This window comes from Somniosus microcephalus, unplaced genomic scaffold, assembly GCF_052327205.1.
Source record: "Somniosus microcephalus isolate GS21.2 unplaced genomic scaffold, FLI_Smic_1.0 unresolved_chr2, whole genome shotgun sequence".
Lineage (NCBI taxonomy): Eukaryota > Metazoa > Chordata > Chondrichthyes > Squaliformes > Somniosidae > Somniosus > Somniosus microcephalus.
The window spans coordinates 78,524,334-78,547,093 of NW_028225180.1; the positions used below are offsets into that span (position 1 = coordinate 78,524,334).

Genomic DNA, 22,760 nt, shown 5'->3' on the forward strand with positions numbered 1-22,760 from the left:
GAGGCAGTACTGAGGGAGCGCAGCACTGTCGGAAAGGCAGTACTGAGAGAGCACCGCACTGTCGGAGAGGCAGTACTGAGGGAGCACCGCACTGTCGGAGAGGCAGTACTGAGGGAGCACCGCACTGTCGGAGAGGCAGTAATGAGGGAGCGCTGCAATGTCGGAGGTGCAGTACTGAGGGAGCACTGCACTGTCGGAGGGGCAGTACTGAGGAAGCGCTGCAATGTCGGAGGGGCAGCACTGAGGGAGCGCCACACTGTCGGAGGGGCAGTACTGAGGGAGCGGCGCACTGTCGGAGAGGCAGTACTGAGGGAGCACCGCACTGTCGGAGAGGCAGTACTGAGGGAGCGCAGCACTGTCGGAGAGGCAGTACTGAGGGAGCACCGCACTGTCGGAGAGGCAGTACTGAGGGAGCGCTGCAATGTCGGAGGTGCAGTACTGAGGGAGCGCCACAGTGTCGGAGAGGCAGTACTGAGGGAGCACCGCAATGTCGGAGGGGCAGTACTGAGGGAGTGCCGCACTGTCGGAGGCGTGGTACTGAGAGAGCGCCGCACTGTGGGAGGGGCAATACTGAGGGAGCGCCGCACTGTCAGAGGGGCAGTACTGAGGGAGCGCTGCAATGTCGGAGTGGCAGTACTATGGGAGCGCCACACTGTCGGAGGGGTAGTACTGAGGGAGCGGCGCACTGTCGGAGAGGCAGTATTGAGGGAGTGCTGCACTGTCGGAGGGGCAGTACTGAGGGAGCGCCGCACTGTCGGAGGGGCAGCACTGAGGGAGCACTGCACTGTGGGAGGGGCAGTACTGAGGGAGCACCGCAATGTCGGAGGGGCAGTACTGAGGAAGCACCGCACTGTCGGAGAGGCAGTACTGAGGGAGCACTGCACTGTCGGAGAGGCAGCACTGAGGGAGCACCGCACTCTGGGAGGGGCAGTACTGAGGGAGCACTGCAATGTCGGAGGGGCAGTACTGAGGGGGCGCCGCAATGTCGGAGGGGCAGTACTGAGGGAGCGCCGCAATGTCGGAGGGGCAGTACTGAGGGAGCGCCGCACTCTGGGAGGGGCAGTACTGAGGGAGCACCGCAATGTCGGAGGGGCAGTACTGAGGGAGCGCCGCAATGTCGGAGGGGCAGTACTGAGGGAGCGCAGCACTGTCGGAGGGGCAGTACTGAGGGAGCGCCGCACTGTCGGACGACTAGTGCTGAGGGAGCGCTGCGCTGTCGGGGGGCGGTCCTGAGGGAGCGCCGCACTGTCGGACGGGCAGTACTGAGGGAGCGCTGCACTGTCGGGGGGCGGTACTAAGGGAGCGCCGCACTGTCGGAGTGGCACTACTGAGGGAGCGCCGCACTGTCGGAAGGGCGGTACTGAGGGAGCGCCACACTGTCAGAGGGGAAGTACTGAGGGAGCGCAGCACTGTCGGAGGCGCGGTACTGAGGGAGCGCCGCACTGTCGGAGGGGCAGTACTGAGGGAATGCTGCACTGCCGGAGGGGCAGTGCTGAGAGAGCGCCGCACTGTGGGAGGGGCAATACTGAGGGAGCGCTGCACTGTCAGAGGGGCAGTACTGAGGGAGGACCGCAATGTCGGAGGGGCAGTACTGAGGGGGTGCCGCACTGTCAGAGCGGCAGTACAGAGGGGACGCCGCACTGTCGGAGGGGCAGTACTGAGGGAGCGCTGCAATGTCGGAGGGGCAGCACTGAGGGTGCGCCACACTGTCGGAGGGGCAGTACTGAGGGAGCGCTGCAATGTCGGAGGTGCAGTACTGAGGGAGCGCCACACTGTCGGAGAGGCAGTACTGAGGGAGCACCGCAATGTCGGAGGGGCAGTACTGAGGGAGTGCCGCACTGTCGGAGGGGTGGTACTGAGAGAGCGCCACACTGTCGGAGAGGCAGTATTGAGGGAGTGCTGCACTGTCGGAGGGGCAGTACTGAGGGAGCGCTGCAATGTCGGAGTGGCAGTACTATGGGAGCGCCACACTGTCGGAGGGGTAGTACTGAGGGAGTGGCGCACTGTCGGAGAGGCAGTATTGAGGGAGTGCTGCACTGTCGGAGGGGCAGTACTGAGGGAGCGCCGCACTGTCGGAGGGGCAGCACTGAGGGAGCACCGCACTGTGGGAGGGGCAGTACTGAGGGAGCACCGCAACGTCGGAGGGGCAGTACTGAGGGAGCGCCGCAATGTCGGAGGGGCAGTACTGAGGGAGCGCAGCACTGTCGGAGGGGCAGTACTGAGGGAGCGCTGCACTGTCGGAGGGGCAGTACTGAGGGGGTGCCGCACTGTCAGAGCGGCAGTACAGAGGGGGCGCCGCACTGTCGGAGGGGCAGTACTGAGGGAGCGCTGCAATGTCGGAGGGGCAGCACTGAGGGAGCGCCACACTGTCGGAGGGGTAGTACTGAGGGAGCGGCGCACTGTCGGAGAGGCAGTACTAAGGGAGCACCGCACTGTCGGAGAGGCAGTACTGAGGGAGCGCAGCACTGTCGGAGAGGCAGTACTGAGGGAGCACCGCACTGTTGTAGAGGCAGTACTGAGGGAGCGCTGCAATGTCGGAGGGGCAGTACTGAGGGAGCGCCACACTTTCGGAGAGGCAGTACTGAGGGAGCACCGCAATGTCGGAGGGGCAGTACTGAGGGAGTGCCGCACTGTCGGAGGGGCGGTACTGAGGGAGCACCGCAATGTCAGAGGGGCAGTACTGAGGGAGTGCCGCACTGTCGGAGGGGCGGTACTGAGAGAGCGCCGCACTGTGGGAGGGGCAATACTGAGGGGGCGCCGCACTGTTGGAGAGGCAGTATTGAGGGAGTGCTGCACTGTCGGAGGGGCAGGAGTGAGGGAGCGCCGCACTGTCAGAGGGGCAGCACTGAGGGAGCACCGCACTGTGGGAGGGGCAGTACTGAGGGAGCACCGCAATGTCGGAGGGGCAGTACTGAGGGAGCGCCGCAATGTCGGAGGGGCAGTACTGAGGGAGCGCCGCACTGTCGGAGGGGCAGTACTGAGGGAATGCTGCACTGCCGGAGGGGCAGTACTGAGGGGGTGCCGCACTGTCAGAGCGGCAGTACAGAGGGGGCGCCGCACTGTTGGAGGGGTAGTACTGAGGGAGCGCTGCAATGTCGGAGGGGCAGCACTGAGGGAGCACCGCAATGTCGGAGGGGCAGTACTGAGGGAGCACCGCACTGTCGGAGAGGCAGTACTGAGGGAGCGCAGCACTGTCGGAAAGGCAGTACTGAGGGAGCACCGCACTGTCGGAGAGGCAGTACTGAGGGAGCGCTGCAATGTCGGAGGGGCAGTACTGAGGGAGCGCCACACTGTCGGAGGGGTAGTACTGAGGGAGCGGCGCACTGTCGGAGAGGCAGTACTGAGGGAGCACCGCACTGTCGGAGAGGCAGTACTGAGGGAGCACCGCACTGTCGGAGAGGCAGTACTGAGGGAGCACCGCACTGTCGGAGAGGCAGTAATGAGGGAGCGCTGCAATGTCGGAGGTGCAGTACTGAGGGAGCACTGCACTGTCGGAGGGGCAGTACTGAGGAAGCGCTGCAATGTCGGAGGGGCAGCACTGAGGGAGCGCCACACTGTCGGAGGGGCAGTACTGAGGGAGCGGCGCACTGTCGGAGAGGCAGTACTGAGGGAGCACCGCACTGTCGGAGAGGCAGTACTGAGGGAGCGCAGCACTGTCGGAGAGGCAGTACTGAGGGAGCACCGCACTGTCGGAGAGGCAGTACTGAGGGAGCGCTGCAATGTCGGAGGTGCAGTACTGAGGGAGCGCCACAGTGTCGGAGAGGCAGTACTGAGGGAGCACCGCAATGTCGCAGGGGCAGTACTGAGGGAGTGCCGCACTGTCGGAGGGGTGGTACTGAGAGAGCGCCGCACTGTGGGAGGGGCAATACTGAGGGAGCGCCGCACTGTCAGAGGGGCAGTACTGAGGGAGCGCTGCAATGTCGGAGTGGCAGTACTATGGGAGCGCCACACTGTCGGAGGGGTAGTACTGAGGGAGCGGCGCACTGTCGGAGAGGCAGTATTGAGGGAGTGCTGCACTGTCGGAGGGGCAGTACTGAGGGAGCGCCGCACTGTCGGAGGGGCAGCACTGAGGGAGCACTGCACTGTGGGAGGGGCAGTACTGAGGGAGCACCGCAATGTCGGAGGGGCAGTACTGAGGAAGCACCGCACTGTCGGAGAGGCAGTACTGAGGGAGCACTGCACTGTCGGAGAGGCAGTACTGAGGAAGCACCGCAATGTCGGAGGGGCAGTACTGAGGGAGTGCCGCACTGTCGGAGGGGCGGTACTGAGGGAGCGCAGCACTGTCGGAGAGGCAGTACTGAGGGAGCACCGCACTGTCGAAGAGGCAGTACTGAGGGAGCGCAGCACTGTCGGAGGGGCAGTACTGAGGGAGCGCCGCACTGTCGGAGGGGCAGTACTGAGGGAGGGCCGCACTGTCGGAGGGGCAGTACTGAGGGAGTGCCGCACTGTTGGAGGGGCGGTACTGAGGGAGCGGCGCACTGTCGGAGAGGCAGTACTGAGGGAGCGCAGCACTGTCGGAGAGGCAGTACTGAGGGAGCACCGCACTGTCGGAGGGACAGTACTGAGGGAGCGCCGCACTGTCGGAGGTACCATCTTTCATGTGAGATGTTAAACCGAGGCCCCGTCTGCTCTCTCAGATGGACGTAAAAGATCCCACGAAATTATTTCGAAGAAGAGCAGGGGGAGTTCTCCCCAGTGTCCTGGGGCCAATATTTATCCCTTAATCAACATCTCTAAAAACAGATGATCCGGTCATTATCACATTGCTGTTTGTGGGAGCTTGCTATGCGCAAATTGGCTGCCGCGTTTCCTACATTCCAACAGTGACCGCACTTCAAAAAGTACTTCATTGGCTGTAAAGCGCTTTGGGACGTCCGGTGGTCGTGAAAGACACTATAGAACTGCAAGGCTTTCTTTCTTTCACACATGGTTGGGCGTAACGATGTTCCGATGCTATTGGGGTAAGGTGCCCTGCTTAGCAGGAGTGTAGCCAGTTAATGTGGCACTAACTGCTCATCCACAAGTACGTCTCCGCTACCTCCCGAGCAGGGGGCCTCAGGTCATTTGTATTTACAAGTGCGGCCGATGGATGGAGTATCACGCATGCGCTGTTGGCTGCTTTCTTTTATAACGCAAAGCCGTCTCCAAATACAGCCTCCTGGAGACCCCCCTCCTTACGGTGGGAGTCACACGACTCCTTCAGAAGTTGTGGTCCCTGGCAGCTGGCCCATGCATGGCCTGGTTGCTGTGTTTCATCGAAACATAGAAGATAGGAGCAGGAGTAGGCCATTCAGCCCCTCGAGCCTGCTCCGCCATTCAATGCGATCATGGCTGATCGTCCAAACTCAGTACCCTGTCCCTGCCTTCTCCCCATATCCCTTGATCCCTTTCCTGGGAACGATGGGTGGACGGTGTTTAACAGAGGGTCTTGCCCTCACTGTTGCCCCTGGATCCGCGCTCAGACATTCCGGGGCTCCAGTGGGCCTGACGCCCTCCGGCGCCCGCCGCGGAGCATGCTCATCGCGGCCCCGCTCGCCGTCCTCCGAGAGCCGGCGCCCGCTCCCCTCATCGCGCCGGCTTGCCCAGCGCCTGCTCTCCGCGAGGGCGGAGTGGGGCGACGGCTCGCGGTCGGCCCCTCGCGGGCCCGGGGACGGCGAGTGGCTCGCCGAACCGCCGCCATTGCGCTGGCGCGCCCTCAGGAAGCCGTTCAGCAGTGAACGGTAGTCCAGCTGCTGGCCGGCGGCTGGGACCTTGCCGGCAAAGGTATCGCTCCAGCTGTCCAAGGTCTCGTCCTCGGAGCCTGCCAAGCAGCTGACCTCCCCCCACGGGCCGCTCAGCAGGTGCTGCGACTTTGGATCCCTGTCTTTCTCGGTGGGCGGTGGCTGGAGTGTGTGAGGGTCGAATTCCTGTTTCCTCCCTTGCCTCGCCGCGCTGGTGGCCGCGGTTGGATATTCCTCCGGTGCAATGGGGCCGAACGGGTCGTCATGGCTTGCGGCGCGTGAGGGCAGATGTCTCTCATCTGCTTTCCCTCCGGCTGCTCGAGGCCCATTGCCTCTCGGGGTCTCAGGCCATTCTGGGGCGGGGATGGCTTTCGGGCACGGTTTCCACGGAGTGAAAGCCGTGAGCCGGTGAGGACCCGGCGTTCCACTTGTCCGCGGCGGCCTGGTTGGCTCCACATGGCTGGCCATGGAGGCTTGCTCCCCTGGACAAGGCGGGCCATCGTCTTCTGGGACGGTGCCCCCCGCTCTACTGTGTAACTGCTCAGCTCCTGCCCCGGGCTCTCCTGCACTCAGTGTTGGCCGGTCCGCACGACTGGCATCCGTTTCAGGCCCTTCATCCATAAACGGGGCGGGTGGGATGAAGATGGAGTCATCAAGCAATGACGACTGAGTAAAACTCGTCTCCAGCTGGTCGTGTCCATCTGTGGAGGCCATCTCCTGCAGCAGAGAGGGAACCTGAGGAGGTAGCTGTATGGAAAAAAAACACACAAGAGAACAAAGGTAAATATGCTGAGGGGGGGAGCCCAAAACAATTGGTAGCGTAGTTATGATACTGGACCAGTGATCTGGAGATATGAGTTCAAATCCCCCCCCATGGCAGTGTTGGGGGAGCCCGGCTGCAATCCCCACACGGTCGAATAGCCTGTTGGCACTCAGGGCTACGGGGAGAGAGCGGGGCAGTGGGATTACTTTGTGATTGATACAGGGCTATGGGGAGAGAGCAGGGCAGTGGGATTAGTTTGGGATTGATACAGGGCTATGGGGAGAGAGCAGGGCAGTGGGATTAGTTTGGGATTGATACAGGGCTATGGGGAGAGAGCGGGGCAGTGGGATTACTTTGTGATTGATACAGGGCTATGGGGAGAGAGCAGGGCAGTGGGATTAGTTTGGGATTGATACAGGGCTATGGGGAGAGAGCGGGGCAGTGGGATTAGTTTGGGGATTGATACAGGGCTATGGGGAGAGAGCGGGACAGTGGGATTAGTTTGGGATTGATACAGGGCTATGGGGAGAGAGCGGGGCAGTGGGATTACTTTGTGATTGATACAGGGCTATGGGGAGAGAGCAGGGCAGTGGGATTAGTTTGGGATTGATACAGGGCTATGGGGAGAGAGCGGGGCAGTGGGATTAGTTTGGGGATTGATACAGGGCTATGGGAAGAGAGCGGGGCAGTGGGATTACTTTGTGATTGATACAGGGCTATGGGGAGAGAGCAGGGCAGTGGGATTAGTTTGGGATTGATACAGGGCTATGGGGAGAGAGCGGGGCAGTGGGATTAGTTTGGGGATTGATACAGGGCTATGGGGAGAGAGCGGGGCAGTGGGATTAGTTTGGGGATTGATACAGGGCTATGGGGAGAGAGCGGGACAGTGGGATTAGTTTGGGATTGATACAGGGCTATGGGGAGAGAGCGGGGCAGTGGGATTACTTTGTGATTGATACAGGGCTATGGGGAGAGAGCAGGGCAGTGGGATTAGTTTGGGATTGATACAGGGCTATGGGGAGAGAGCGGGGCAGTGGGATTAGTTTGGGGATTGATACAGGGCTATGGGAAGAGAGCGGGGCAGTGGGATTACTTTGTGATTGATACAGGGCTATGGGGAGAGAGCAGGGCAGTGGGATTAGTTTGGGATTGATACAGGGCTATGGGGAGAGAGCGGGGCAGTGGGATTAGTTTGGGGATTGATACAGGGCTATGGGGAGAGAGCAGGGCAGTGGGATTAGTTTGGGATTGATACAGGGCTATGGGAAGAGAGCAGGGCAGTGGGATTAGTTTGGGATTGATACAGGGCTGTGGGGAGAGAGCGGGGCAGTGAGATTAGTTTGAGATTGATACAGGGCTATGGGGAGAGAGCGGGGCAGTGGGATCAGTTTGGGATTGATACAAGGCTATGGGAAGAGAGCAGGGCAGTGGGATTAGTTTGGGATTGATACAGGGCTATGGGGAGAGAGCGGGGCAGTGGGATTAGTTTGTGATTGATACAGGGCTACGGGGAGAGAGCGGGGCAGTGGGATTAGTTTGGGGATTGATACAGGGCTATGGGGAGAGAGCAGGGCAGTGGGATTAGTTTGGGGATTGATACAGGGCTATGGGGAGAGAGCAGGGCAGTGGGATTAGTTTGGGATTGATACAGGGCTATGGGGAGAGAGCGGGGCAGTGGGATTAGTTTGGGGATTGATACAGGGCTATGGGGAGAGAGCGGGGCAGTGGGATTAGTTTGGGATTGATACAGGGCCATGGGCAGAGAGCGGGGCAGTGGGATTAGTTTTGGATTGATACAGGGCTATGGGAAGAGAGGGGGGCAGTGAGATTAGTTTGGGATTGATACAGGGCTATGGGGAGAGAGCGGGGCAGTGATATTAGTTTGGGATTGATACAGGGCTATGGGGAGAGAGCAGGGCAGTGGGATTAGTTTGGGATTGATACAGGGCTATGGGCAGAGAGCGGGGCAGTGGGATTAGATTGGGATTGATACAAATGTTGTTTCCCGTCGAGCTTCAACTATCTCTTCATTTGGTTTAACCACGAGTCTTACATTCCTTTTTTCCAGGGCTCCGATGGTGTTCTGGGCAGCGGTCAGTCTGTTGGTCAGCTCGGAAATCTGCTGGTTGAGGCTCTTTCTCTCTGTTTCCATGTTTTGAGCCTGAAACAGTGACAAGTTCAAATTAAACGTGGCCTGGTGAAAGTGGTTCGCGGGTCGCTGTGGCAGATGGCCATTCCCAACCCAAACAGGTACGAGCGTAGCAACAGGAGGAGGCCATTTGGCCCCTCGAGCCTGCTCCGCCATTCAATTAGATCACGGCTGATCTATACCTCAACTCCATCTATTGATTTTAGTCTTGAAGACTCCAATTGACTCCCGGCATCCATAGCCTTTGGGGGGAGAGAGTTCCAGATTTCCTTTGTGTGAAGAAGTGCTTCCTGACATCACCCCTGAACGGCCTGGCTCTAATTTTAAGGTGACGCCCCCTTGTTCTGGACTCCCCCCACCCCCCCCCCCGCACCAGAGGAAATAATTTCACTCCATATCGACCCTATCGAATCCCTTTATCATTTTGAAGACTTCAGTTGGGTCACCCCTCAGCCTTCTAAACTCAAGGGAATACAAGCACCGTTTCCCGTCATTTACTGTGGGCCGTGCGGCCCATTCACAGTTTCGCGTGCGCACGCACAGACTTTAATATCGCAAGAGCCGGTCTCCGGGCTGCGCCAGACCAGCAGATTATAGGGAACGTTGAATACGAGCCTCGTCTGTGCAACCCTGTCTTCATAATTGAACCCTTTTAGCCCCGGTATCATCCTGGTGAATCTGTGCCGCACCCCCTCCAAGGCCAATATACCCTTCCTGAGATGTGGTGCCCAGGACTGACGCGGTGGTGTAGGGGGTAACATATTGGCATGGATAGAAGATTGGCTAGCTAACAGGAAACAGGGAGTAGGCATAAATGGGTCATTTTCTGGTTGGCAAGATGGAACGAGTGGTGTGCCACAGGGATCAGTGCTGGGGCCTCAACTTTTTACAATTTATATAAATGACTTGGATGAAGGGACCGAAGGTATGGTTGCTAAATTTGCTGATGACACAAAGATAGGTGGGAAAGTAAATTGTGAAGAGGACCTAAGGAGGCTACATAGATAGGCAAAGATCTGGCAAATGGAGTATAATGTGAGAAAATGTGAAATTGTCCATTTTGGCAGGAAGAATTAAAAAAGAAGCATATTATCTAAATGGTGAGAGATTGCAGAGCTCGGAGACGCAGAGGGATCTGGGTGTCCGAGTGCATGAATCGCAAAAGGTTAGTATGCAGGTACAGCAAGTAATTAGGAAAGCTAATAGAATGTTGTTGTTTATTGTGAGGGGAATTGAATACAAAAGTAGGGAGGTTATGCTTCAGTTATACAGGGCATTGGTGAGACCACATCTGGAGTACTGTGTACAGTATTGGTCTCCTTATTTAAGGAAGGATGTAAATGAGTTGGAAGCAGTTCAGAGAAGGTTTACTAGACTAACACCTGGAATGGGCGGGTTGTCTTATGAGGAAAGGTTGGACAGGCTGGGCTTGTATCTGCTGGAGTTTCGAAGAGTAAGAGGTGACTTAATTGAAACATATAAGATCCTGAGGGGGTCTGGACAGGGTGGATGTGGAGAGGATGTTTCCTCTTGTGGGAGAATCTAGAACTAGGGGTCACTGTTTAAAAATAAGGGGTCGCCCATTTAAGACAGAGATGAGGAGACATTTTTTCTCACAGAAGGTGGTGAGTCTTTGGAACTCTCTTCCTCAGAGGGTGGTGGAAGCGGAGTCTTTGAATATTTTTAAGGCGGAGGTAGATAGATTCTTGGTGAGCAGGGGGGTGAAAGGTTATCGGGGGTAGGCGGGAATGTGGAGTAATCAGATCAGCCATGATCTTACTGAATGGCGGAGCAGGCACGAGGGGCCGACTCCTGCTCCTAATTCGTATGTTCGTATGTACTCCAGACGGGCTCTGACCAGAGCTCTGTCCAACTGAAGCACAACATCCTCCCCCTTTGTATTCCAGCCCCCTTGAGGTAAAGGGTATCATTCCATTAGCTTTTTTGATTACTTTTGGTACCTGTCCACCAGCTTTTAGTGATTTGTGTACCTGATCACCCAAATCCCTTTCCTCCTCCACAGTTCCTCGTTTCTTACCATTTAGAAAATACTCCAATTTATCTTGCTTGGGTCCAAAGTGGATGACCTCACACTTCCCTGCATTGAACTGCATCTGCCATAGTTTTGCCCACTCACTTAATCTGTCTACGACCCTTTGTAATTTCCTGTTCCCGCCTACACAACTTACTATGCCACAGATAGTTTACTTCGATTGTTCCCTCCAATTTTCTCCCTTTCTTTCCTAGGGGAATCAAGGGGATATGGGGATCGGGCGGGCAGGTGGAGTTGAGGTCGATGATCAGTCGTGATCTTATTGAATGGCGGAGCAGGCTCGAAGGGGCCGTCTGGCCTACTCCTGCTCCTGCTCCATGGAACCCATACACCAGCAAGAGTCAGTCCTGAAGGCACTGACTCTTGCTGGTGTATGGGTTCCATGGGCAATGGTCACCCTCCGGTCCATTGCTGACTGATCCTTCTCCATGAGCCTAAACAGTGGGAATCTGCTGACTATTAGTCCAGTGCCAGCTTGGCTCAGTTGGTGGCGAGTCCTACCTTGGAGTCAGAAGGTTACAGGGGCGCTGCCGGTAATCCAGGCCGACACTCCAGTGCAGTACTGAGGGAGTGCTGCATTGTCGGAGGTGCCACCTTTTGGTTGAGATCTTAAACCGAGGCCTTGTTTGCTTGCTCAAGTGGCTGTTAAAGATCCCACGGCCACTATTCGAAGAAGAGTTTTCCCAGTGTCGTGGCAAAAAAAAATCCTTCTCAACCAGCACGACCATCAATTAATTATCCATTTCCTCTTTGCAGGATCTTGCTGTGCGCAAGTTAACCTCTTTGGTTTTTTTTACAGAATAACACCCAGCACTTGTTAAAAGTGGGCTTGCTGAGGATATGGCAAGGTGTTGTATAAATGCAAGCTCTTCTCTGTCCATGTACCACAGCCAAGCCCCAATCTTGGCCTCCGCTGTGATGCCCCCCTTAGTCAAATAGCCTGCCGACACTAACCATCTAGGCTCACACATCAAGAATGGCCACTTGGCTGAGCTACGGAGAGCGGCCATTGCCTGTGAATCCCGTACCCCAACAGGGGTCGGTGCCTTCAGGAGGTGCGGGGAGGCAATTGGCTAAAATCACAACTCCAATATCAAGGGGGGACACCTGAACCGAGATTGACCAATTTATGTTAAAATCAGTAGGCCTCCAACATTCCACCCTGCGTAAACTTGAGCTCATCCAAAACTCCGCTGCCCCCGTGTCCTAACTCGCACCAAGGCCCGTTCGCCCATCACCCCCTGTGCTCACTGCCCCGTGTCCTAACTCGCACCAAGTCCCGTTCGCCCATCACCCCCTGTGCTCGCTGACCTACATTGGCTCCCGGTCCGGCAACGCCTCGATTTTAAAATTCTCATCCTCGTTTTCAAATCCCTCCGTGGTCTCGCCCCTCCCTATCTCTGTAACCTCCTCCAGCCCTGCAACCCTCTGAGATCTCTGCGCTCCTCTAATTCTGGCCTCTTGAGCATCCCCCGATTTTAATCGCTCCACCATTGGCGGCCGTGCCTTCAGCTGCCTGGGCCCTAAGCTCTGGAATTCCCTCCCTAAACCTCTCCGCCTCTCTCTCCTCCTTTAAGACGCTCCTTAAAACTGACCTCTTTGACCAAGCTTTTGGTCGCCTGCCCTAATATCTCCTTATGTGGCTCGGTGTCAGATTTTGTTCGATAATCGCTCCTGTGAAGCGCCTTGGGACGTATTACTACGTTAAAGGTGCTGTAGAAATGCAAGTTGCTGTTGTCGTTTGATGGGAGGGCAGCCCACGAACCTCACGACAAGTGGCAGTCAGCACTCTTCCCCCGATGAAGCCGTGTGAAGGCCACGGAGCGGCCACTATCTAACCCCAAGGACTCGAGTTGCTCGTAATGTTCTCGCCCTCACCTCCGCCGCTCCCTCCTGCCTCGCCTGAGAAACTAGCAAGTGGTGCAAGAGCATCAGTGACTCACGATCGTGTAGAGCTTCTCCTCCTTGAGCTGATTGGCCTGCTGTGCGCTGGAGTAATTCTCCTGTAGCCTGTGGGGTGGAGCACAATGAGCAGGTCAGATTCAGATCAGACCGTCTGTTATAAATCTCATCATCAAGAAACTACTTATGAAATAACGCTGGACGGCCAGCTGGTGGCGCCGTCCAAGGAGTATAAATACTCGGGCGTGGGCCCAGCTTTACAGGGACATTTTGTAAGACAAGGAACTAGTGAAGTACAACTAGACCTCCATGTTCTGAAACAAGTTGATTAAAGCCTTGCTTTACGCTCATACCAAGTGCGTAGTGAGTTTTATTACGTCACCGTCCTCGTTCCCCTTTAAAACATGGCCATTTCCCCCCCCCCCCCCCCACCCCGATCGCTGGGTTCAGCTCTGGTCACTGAGACACAAGGGAGATGGTCGAGCGCTGTCCGGAGAGTTGGCCCTTGTCTCAAGGGGGCTGGAATACAAGGTTATTCTACAGTGGTATAAAGACCCCCATCTGGAGTGACTGCGTTCAGTTCTGGGCACCGCACCTCAGGAAGGGCATAGAAACATAGAAGATAGGAGCAGGAGTAGGCCATTCGGCCCCTCGAGCCTGCTCCGCCATTTCATGGGATCATGGCTGATCATCCAAGTTCAGTACCCTGTCCCTGCCTTCTCCCATATCCCTTGATCCCTTTAGCCTTAAGAAATATATCTAACTCCTTCTTGAATATATTTAATGAACTGGCCTCCACCGCCCTCTGTGGTAGAGAATTCCACAGGTTCACCACTCTCTGGATGAAGAAATTCCTCCTCATCTCAGTCCTAAATGGCTTACCCCTTATCCTTAGCCTGTGACCCCTGGTTCTGGACTCCCCGGCCATCGGGAACATTCTTCCTGCATCTAGTCTGTCTAGTCCTGTTAGAATTTTATAAGTTTCAATGAGATCCCCTCTCATTCTTCTAAACTCCAGCGAGTATAAGCCCAATCGACCCAATCTCTCTTCATACGTCATTCCTGCCATCCCAGGTATCAGCCCGGTGAATCTTCGCTGCACTCCCTCCATGGCAAGAACATCCTTCCTCAGATAAGGCGACCAAAACTGCGCACAATACTCAAGGTGTGGTCTCGCCAAGGCCCTGTACAACTGCAGCAAGACATCCTTGCTCCTGTACTCAAATCCTCTCGCTACAAAGGCCAACATACCATTTGCCTTCTTAACCGCCTGCTGCACCTGCATGCTTACCTTCAGCGACTGGTGCACAAGGACACCCAGGTCTCTTTGCACTTCCCCTTCTCCCAATCTATTGCCGTTCAGATAATAATCTGCCTTCCTGTTTTTGGACTTGGAGGGGGTGCAGTGCAGATTAGGCATTGAGTACTTGGTCCCATGATCTAGGCTGTCACTCCAGTGCAGTACTGAGGGAGTGCCACATTGTCGGAGGTGCAGTTCTGGGGGCTAAAAGGATCAAATTATGAGGTTGCACAGACTAGCCTTGTATTCCCTCGCATATAGAAGATTAAGGGGTGATCTAATCGAGGAGTTTAAGATGATTAAAGAATTCGATGAGGTAGATAGAGAGAAACTATTTCCTCTGGTGGGGGGAAGTCCAGAACAAGGGGGCGCAACCTTAAAATGAGAGCCAGGCCGTTCAGGGGCGATATCAAGAAGCACTTCCTCACACAAAGGAAATGTGGAATTCTCTCCCCCCTGTCGAGGCTGGGATTCAATTGGAAATTTCAAAACCGGGATGGATAGATTTTTGTTAGGCGAGGGTGTTAAGGGTTACAGAACCAAGGCGGGTAGATGGAGTTAGGATACAGATCAGCCGTGATCTGATTGAATGGAGGAGCAGGCTCGAGGGGCTGAGTGGCCTCCTCCTGTTACTGTGAGAGCACAAAGCCTATCCCCTAATGTCAGAGGGACCGAGTTATGACAAAATGCTGGAGGAAGTTTACCCAGAGAGTGGTCAGAATGTGGGACTCGAGCGAGTTCCACATTCTCACCACTCTCTGGGTAAAGAAGTTTCTCCTGAATTCCCTATTGGATTTATCAGTGACGATCTTATATTGATGGCCCCTAGTTCTGGTCTCCCCCACAAGTGGAAACATCTTCTCTACGTCTACCCTATCAAACCCCTTCATAATAGAATAGACATAGAAAAATTGGAGCAGGAGTGGGCCATTCGGCCCTTCGAGCCTGCTCCGAATATGATCATGGCTGATCCTCCATCTCAATACCATATTCCCGCTCTCTCCCCATACCCCTTGATGCCTTTTGTGTCTAGAAATCTATCTATCGCCTTCTTAAATATATTCAGTGACTTGGCCTCCACAGCCTTCTGTGGTAGAGAATTCCACAGGTTCACCACCCTCTGAGTGAAGAAATTTCTCCTCACCTCAGTCGCAATCTTAAAGACCTCTATCAGGTCACCCTTCAGTTTAGAGAAAAGATTCCCAGCCCCCTTCAGTCTTTCCCATTAGTTCAACCCTCTCAGTTCTTGGGTGCGTTTAGTGACCAGTCGCGGCAGGTCTGGGGAGCGACGGGAGAAGCCTTAAAAGAAAACTGGGACTCATCGAACCGGGTCCATTTATCTCCGGCTCTGCCCGACTGGCTGGGGGTGGGTGACCCCAGTGTGGGTGGTGGTGGGGGGGCGGCGCTAATTATATGAGATGACAAGTGCCTTCAAGGTGCATTTCCAGCTTTGGGTCGTGCTACGTATCTCACTTACCTCCAGAGCTTCTCTCTCAGGTCCTCAAGGTCGGCCCGAGCCCGCTGCAGCTCCGTCTCCAGGTGCCCGTGGCTGGCTTTGAACTCCGCGTCCGCCTTCTCCATTCTGTAGGTGGCACAAGCCAGCCGCCTCTGCAGGTCCTCGTTCTCTTCCTGCAGCAACCTTGATGGGACACGGCACCCGAGATTAGCAGCCGCCGCACTTGAAGAGCTGCCAGCCATCCACTCTCCGGCGGGGGTAGAATTTCCTGTGGGAGGGGGCTGGGGACGTAATCGGGAGGTCACTCCCGAAATTACGCCCGTTTTTTTTGCCCGTCAAGTTACACCTAATTTTCCTGCCAATCTTACTGGCGTAAAAATTGGTGTAAATAATCAGGGTGCAAGGGAAGAGCAGAAGTGAACAACGTGCATTTATATAGCGCCCTTAATGTAGTAAAACATCCCCGGGCGCTTCACAGGAGCGATTATCAAACAAAATTTGACACCAAGCCACATTATAAGGAGCTATTAGGACAGGCGACCAAAAGCTTGGTCAAAGAGGTAGGTTTTAAGGAGCTCACACGAGGTACGTAGCTAAATATGCTGGGGGTGGGGGGGGAGTGCGAGGTGGAGCTCAAAACAATGGTTGCGGTAGCATAGTGGTTATGTTACTGGACTAATCATCCAGAGGCCTGGAGTAATGATCTGAGACGTGAGTTCGAATCCCACCACGGCAGCTGGGGAATTTAAATTCAGTTAATTAAATAAATCTGGAATAAAAAGCTAGGGCAGGATTTTCATTGTGCCGTGGAGTCAGGATTGGAGGCATGGGGGCGGGGGGTTAAAATCCTGAAATCGGGGGTCCCGACCCCATCCCGCACCCAAACCCGCCTCCATGCCAAAGTTTCAAAGGAGGCGGGTACCCGCCCCGCACTGGGACCCGCCTACCCGAGGAGGGAAGCATTGGTGCCAATTAACTGCCTGTTAACAGGCAGTTTTTAGCCTAATCCCTATTTTTGATGTTGAAGTGTGGGATTCCCGACGGCTCCAAACCACGCCAAGTTAGAGGAGGCGGGCCATCGGGTTGAAGGACTTGGAGGGGTCGAGATGTCGGTGTTCAGGTGAGTGATGGGTGCATGAGTGCAAAGGTAAGTGTGTTTGGTGTGTCTAAAGTGATTAAATAAGTTTTACATACATTTTCTTACCTTTTCAGCCTTCCTTTAGGTTCCGGGAGTCCCTCATCTCACTGGCACAGAAAGCAGAATGGCTGTGAAATGTCAAATGTGACAGCCTTCAGCTTACTGTGCAGGAGAGATTTCTAACTGAGTCTGTGGAGAAGGACTCAGGTTAGAAGTCAGACTGTCAGTGTTTGACAGCTTCAAACAGCTGTGAAACGCTGATATTACATCTGTCAAAATCTCTTGACAGATGAAATTTCAGTCTGTGACGTCACCTGTTGCCAGGTGGCCCTTAATTGGCCTGCTGAGCCCACTGGGCGGGCTCAACAAGGCCAATCAAGTTAAAATCGCGTGGATTGGCCGCATCTCGATGGAGGCGGGACTACAACCCCGAAAGTTCCTGCCCCGAGTATCAGTAATGGTAACCATGAAACTACCAGATTCTCATAACAAACCCATCTGGTTCACTAATGTCCTTTAGGGAAGGAAATCTACTGCCCTTACCCGGTCTGGCCGATATGTGACTCCAGACCCACAGCAATGTGGTTGGCTCTTAACTGCCCCTCTGAAATGGCCCAGCAAGCCACTCAGTTGTAACAAACCGCTACAAAAACTAGAATCCACACGGGACTGCAGCGGTTCAAGAAGGCGGCTCACCATCACCTTCTCGAGGGGGCAATAAATGCTGGGACCTGCCAGCGACACCCACATCCCAGGAACGAATAAAAAAAATTCCCTCTTTAAGTATGAAAATTAAAGTTGCAAGCCATCTAACCACCATTCATGCAATAGTGGAAGCGTTTCAGTTTTTAATATGATCCATGCTAACACCATAAACATGCATTCAAAGATACAGAAAATACAGGGCAGGCATCAGTGAGGATTAATAAATTAAAAATCCCAATAAAACACCAGAGAAATGACTAAAATTCAGGGAGTAATTTTACACCTGTTTTGAACAAGCGTGATATGGAGGAGTTTCGCGAGTCTTTAGCCTGGGTGGAGTTATTATAATGAGCCGAGAAGCGTTCGGGTGCAGGATCGCTAGACAACAACAGCAACAACATCAACAACCTATATTTGTATAGCGCCATTAATGTAGTCAAACGTCCCAAGGTGCTTCACAGGAGCGATTATCGAACAAAATTTGACACCGAGCCACATAAGGAGATATTAGGGCAGGCGACCAAAAGCTTGGTCAAAGAGGTCGGTTTTGAGGAGCGTCTTAAAGGTGGAGGGAGAGGCGGAGAGGTTTAGGCAGGGAATTCCAGGGATTAGGACCCAGGCAGCTGAAGGCACGGCCATCCAATGGTGGAGCGATTAAAACTGGGGATGTGCAAGAGGCCAGAATTGGAGGAGCGCAGAGATCTCGGAGGGTTGTAGGGCTGGAGGAGGTTACAGAGATAGGGAGGGGCGAGGCCGCGGAGGGATTTGAGATGGGCATAAAAGATCGAAGTTCTGGCTTTAGAACTGGGTTTTGGAACAGTGAGAACAAATACATTTCCGTGCGTGTTTCTCCCACTAAAAAGGATATCAAGGCACTGGAGAAGATGCGAAAAAGATTTACAAGGATGATACCAGAAACTGAGAGGTTATAACTATCAGGAAAAAGAGAAGACTGAGGGGTGACCTGATCGAGGTCTTTAAGATTATGAAAGGGTTCGATAGGGTAGACGTAGAGAAGATGTTTCCACTTGTGGGGGAGACCAGAACTAGGGGCCGTCAATATAAGATAGTCACTAATAAATCCAATAGGGAATTCAGGAGAAACTTCTTTACCCAGAGAGTGGTGAGAATGTGGAACTCGCTACCACAGGGAGTGGTTGAGGCGAATAGTATAGATGCATTTAAGGGGAAGCTGGATAAACACATGAGGGAGAAAGGAATAGAGGGTTATGTTGACGGGGTGAGATGAAGAGGGGTGGGAGGAGGCTCGTGTGGAGCATAAACACCGGCACGGAGCAGATGGGCTGGTCTATTTCTGTGCTGTAGACTCCATGTAATTCTACGTAATCATTATGATCCCCCCAAAGAGAAAAGAGCAGGTGAATCGATGTTTTTTTGGAGAGAAAGGATTGGGGTTATGATGAGAATGCAGGAAAGGCAGAGTTGAAATTAATCCAATTGGGATTGCCTTTTACAGGAAACTTTAGTTTATCCGGAGGTTATATGTCCAGAATACTCGATCTAACGGCAAAAATCAGGAGCTGTTTTCTATAAGTTTTTTTAGTTCTCGTTGCTTTTTTTTTTCCCAGTCAGGCTCTGCAAGGTCTGTAGCTATAGCAACAGCTTCAGCTAGAGACGCTTGCAGCTGCAGCCGACTGTTTTGAAGCTAACAGGGTTTGTTGATTCACACGGAGCGTTTCAGTTCCATATGTTTCAACATTAACGCTGGTATGTCCGGCACTTTTGATGGTACGGCACCAACTCGGTCCCGTCAGTGCCGGATATCAGAAAGTTTCCTGTAATAGCCTTTCCCTGGTCCTACACTTATTATATTTCCAAAAGTGGCGGTTAGAGAGGGTAACAGGGGCTTAAAGAGAACAAACACTTACCTCAGTCGATGGGTATCTGTTAGCAGCACCTAAAGAGAGACAAAAGGAACCGATTATTGGCCAAACGTGAAATCCTTTTCGTAACAAATTTCTTCATCTGATTAAACCTCTGCTAACACGAGCCTTGTTGGATTGCAAGCAAACTTTCATCGTTCAGAGCCGGAGGGTCTGGGAGGTCACACTTTACAGCCAATGAAGTACTTTTTGAAGTGTAGTCACTGTTTGTAATGTGGGAAACGCAGCAGTCAATTTGTGCACAGCAAGCTCCCACAAACAGCAATCTGATAATGACCAGATCATCTGTTTTTTAGTGATGATAGCAAAATACTGCAGATGCTGCATTTCGGTTTTTTAGTGATGTTGGTTGAGTGATAAATATTGGCCCCAGGACACCGGGGGGAGAACTCCCCTGCTCTTCTTCCAGTAGTGGCCGTGGGATCTTTTACGTCCACCTGAGAGGGCAGACGGTGCCTCGGTTCAATGTCTCATCCGAAAGACGGCACCTCCGACAGTGCAGCGCTCCCTCAGTACTGACCATCCAACAGTGCGGCGCTCCCTCAGTACTGCCCCTCCGACAGTGCGGCGCTCCCTCAGTACTGCCCCTCCGACAGTGCGGCACTCCCTCAGTACTGCCCCTCCGACAGTGAGGCGCTCCCTCAGTACTGCCCCTCCGACAGTGCGGCGCTCCCTCAGTACTGCCCCTCCGACAGTGCGGCGCTCCCTCAGTACTGCCCCTCCGACAGTGCGGCGCTCCCTCAGTACTGCCCCTCCGACAGTGCGGCGCTCCCTCAGTACTGCCCCTCCGACAGTGCGGCGCTCCCTCAGTACTGCACTGGAGTGTCAGCCTGGATTTTGTGCTCAAGTCTCTGGAGTGAGACTCGTACCCATGACCTTCTGACTCAGAGGTGAGGGCGCTGCCCACTGAGCCACGGCTGAGGCAGGTACACAATGTGATGAAATATTCCATTCATCACTCATCAGTATTTCTCTGCCTGTGACTGTGGTTGGTTTCAGTTTCATTTCCATTGTATTGTACTGTGTGTAGGGCTCCGCCCATACCTGGCTCCTATGTAAGCTGGCCCAGCCTGCAGCACATCCAGTACGGCAGACCTCTGGATGGAAGATACATTCTCCTCTGTGTTTTACCTTCTAAGTCAATAAAAGCCTTGTTTTGTTTCGCTAACATCGAGTCTCGGATTTATTGAGGCACATCACACACGTCTAGCAGCTTAGCAGCGAAAGTGCTCGCCCCACCCTGTGTTCAAGCAAGTACATCTCGGAACTGGGTTGGCTAATCAACCAGGGTCCCCATTTCTTGACTGCTCTCCGGATAGTGAGCATGTGGGTCTCGGGTGAGGAACGCCCTGGATGTCCTCTGCGGCCAACAACCTGCCCGCACTCTACCCACCAAGAACGGCCACTTGCGTGAGGTACTTGAGGAGAGCAGAATGAAACACCACCTTTGGCCAACCTGACACTTGCAAAAGAAAAGCACTTCATTGGCCGTGAAGAGTTTTGGGATGTCCTTACCTTGGTGTTGCAACTGTTGGGGCCTGCTGTGTGCAGATGCCCCTCGATTACCAAGGACTCCTCGGGGCTACAGCTGGAGTCGGCGTATTTGCCCAGGCGGGTGCTGAGAGTTGGGCAGTTCTCCAGACTGGAGGCTGAATCGGTGAGCTTGCTGCCCCCTTGCTTGCAACGGTACCGAGCAGGCGGCACGCTCTGTTGCGGCGGCGGCGCTGGGTTCTGCTCAATGTACAACGTGATATCTGGGTGCGGGCCTGTGCTGGGTTTGGAGTGGCACCCTGTAGCTGGTGGGTTCTGCTTGGCCAGCCCTGGGCTGTGCTCAGAGATCCGAGTACCATCCACCTGCCTCTGTCCTTCTTGTCTTGGTTGATGGTTGGAGCCCTGTTCTGGGCTTGCAGTTGAATCCGCGAGCATGGCAACTGAGTGATTGCCTGGCTGCCGGCTGGACGGTGGGCCGGTGTCAGGGCTGGTGCTTCTCCTACCACTTTCCCTCCTGTCCGCCCTGCGCTGTCCTGGTGCCTCCTCCGGCCAGGTTTCGCCACCTAGGCTGTCTTGCGAAATGCCGGCCTTGACTTTACACTTCTTGTTTGCATTCCCCTTCCCTCTAATTCCCTCTCCTGACCCGCGATCCTGTGGTTTCAAATTTAAGGAATTGAGATTTGCTGGGCTCAAAACCTGAAGCGTTATTTCATCCAAAAACTGAGAGAACTTCATCTTCTGCTGCATCAGCCTCTCTTTGGCCGCAGTTAGCTCCACGCTGGTCCTCTTGTTGCCTTTGTGCTTCTTTCCGTCGATCGAGGCCCCGGGAACAGCTCGCCCCGCGGTGGGGCCAGGAGTCGCGCTGGGGCCATGCAGGAGCTTTAATGCAATGACTTCCATAGACTTCGCCTTCCTCAGGTTGTCATTTCTCGACCCGTTCTTTAGGCTCCTTCGTCTGGGCTCCTGAGCAGGATATTTGAGCGGTCTGGGGGTTGGGAATTCTGGGCTCGGTTCCGAACCACCCAGCTCGTGAAAAGTAGCATCCCCAAGCTCCTCCTGGAATAACCTGCCTTTGCTTCTGCTGCTGAACCTGGAATAAGTTTGACGGTCCGAGTCCACATTGCTCTCGCGAAATGTCCGCACGTCCACGCACGACTGAGAGTGTATCCTGGTGTCCAGTTGCTTGCGGACCATAAAGGAGTCCTCCTCGGCACTGGCCTCCGAAGACAAGGATGTAGAGGAGAGTGAAGAGTAGAAGAGCATGTCATTCCTACCTTCCATCCCCTCCTGGCCCCTCAGGTCCATCTCGTTGCTCGCCCCACCTCTCTCCAATCTCTGCTGACGAACTGGGCTGAAAAATCTCTCCATCACCTTCTCTTTACCAGCTGGCACCTCCATCCCATCGGGACTGTCCCAGCGGAGTGGAGAATGGCGGTCGCTCACTTGCCCGTTTAAAGACTTTCACGCAATCTCTACGACAAATGGAATATCCTATAAAGTTGTCCATCTCATTAGACCACAGATAATGCTCCGGAGATGTCACAGAATAACCCTCTCTCTCTTCTCTCTCGCTCTCACCACAAGTAAAGCCAGCAGGCAATTTTAGATCATTAATGCGATAATGAATTTGTACAGTGGACCATGGACTCAGCTGCCAATACAGTTCACTCTGAAATGAGCATTCAGTCAAGCGTGGGACTTCAACAATTCAGCATTGCTGAATATGACCTCCACACTGAGATTAGGGAATTTGACCAGGAAAGTGTGTGGTATACGAAGGTCGTAAGAACATAAGAATTAGGAGCAGGAGTCGGCCATTCGGCCCTCCGAGCCTGCTCCGTCATTCAATAAGATCATGGCTGATCTTTTACCTCGTCTCCACTGTAAGGGGTTCTCCTCTTTGGATCGCAGAGGTTTCTCTCTCTAGAGGCCTCTTTCTCCCTCTTGCACAGTAAAACCTTGAGTGGTTCGACCCACTCACCCCTTAGGTTCTAGCCACTGGACTTAGATGCAGGAACTACAATGCAGAGAATACTCTTATAGACCAAGTTTAATGAAACGAAATGAAATTTTATTGCATAAGGAAAAACAAATCAAATGCAAGCAAATAAGAGGGTACATGGGAGGGAAAAACAAATCAAAATACAGTACTAACTAAAATAGATACAGGCATATTATA

General features: G+C 54.1%; 2 protein-coding genes across 2 annotated transcripts; both read right to left on the minus strand.

Annotated features, from left to right (window-relative positions):
- Positions 1-4,274: 4,274 nt before the first annotated feature.
- Positions 4,275-16,729, minus strand: LOC147092846 (uncharacterized). The gene is made up of 4 exons (XM_085976097.1): positions 15,365-16,729; positions 12,629-12,695; positions 8,537-8,644; positions 4,275-6,467 (listed from the first exon to the last, which is right to left on the minus strand). Exons 1-4 carry the CDS (start codon positions 15,583-15,585, stop codon positions 5,346-5,348), a joined length of 1,518 nt encoding a protein of 505 aa, XP_085832223.1. The 5' UTR covers positions 15,586-16,729; the 3' UTR covers positions 4,275-5,345.
- A 39-nt stretch (positions 16,730-16,768) lies between these two features.
- LOC147092847 (uncharacterized) lies at positions 16,769-22,136 on the minus strand. The gene is made up of 2 exons (XM_085976098.1): positions 20,606-22,136; positions 16,769-19,104 (listed from the first exon to the last, which is right to left on the minus strand). Exons 1-2 carry the CDS (start codon positions 21,977-21,979, stop codon positions 19,072-19,074), a joined length of 1,407 nt encoding a protein of 468 aa, XP_085832224.1. The 5' UTR covers positions 21,980-22,136; the 3' UTR covers positions 16,769-19,071.
- Between the last annotated feature and the right edge of the window lie 624 nt (positions 22,137-22,760).

Coding starts and splice junctions, on each gene's coding strand:
- LOC147092847 (XM_085976098.1), bottom strand. CDS start 21,979: ATGGAGGTGCCAGCTGGTAAAGAGAAGGTGATGGAGAGATTTTTCAGC. Junction 19,105..20,605: donor CCAACAGTTGCAACACCAAG/GTAAGGACATCC, acceptor GTCTCTCTTTAG/GTGCTGCTAACAGATACCCA.
- LOC147092846 (XM_085976097.1), bottom strand. CDS start 15,585: ATGGCTGGCAGCTCTTCAAGTGCGGCGGCTGCTAATCTCGGGTGCCGT. Junction 8,645..12,628: donor AGGAGAAGCTCTACACGATC/GTGAGTCACTGA, acceptor TCACTGTTTCAG/GCTCAAAACATGGAAACAGA. Junction 6,468..8,536: donor GAGCCCTGGAAAAAAGGAAT/GTAAGACTCGTG, acceptor TTTTCCATACAG/CTACCTCCTCAGGTTCCCTC.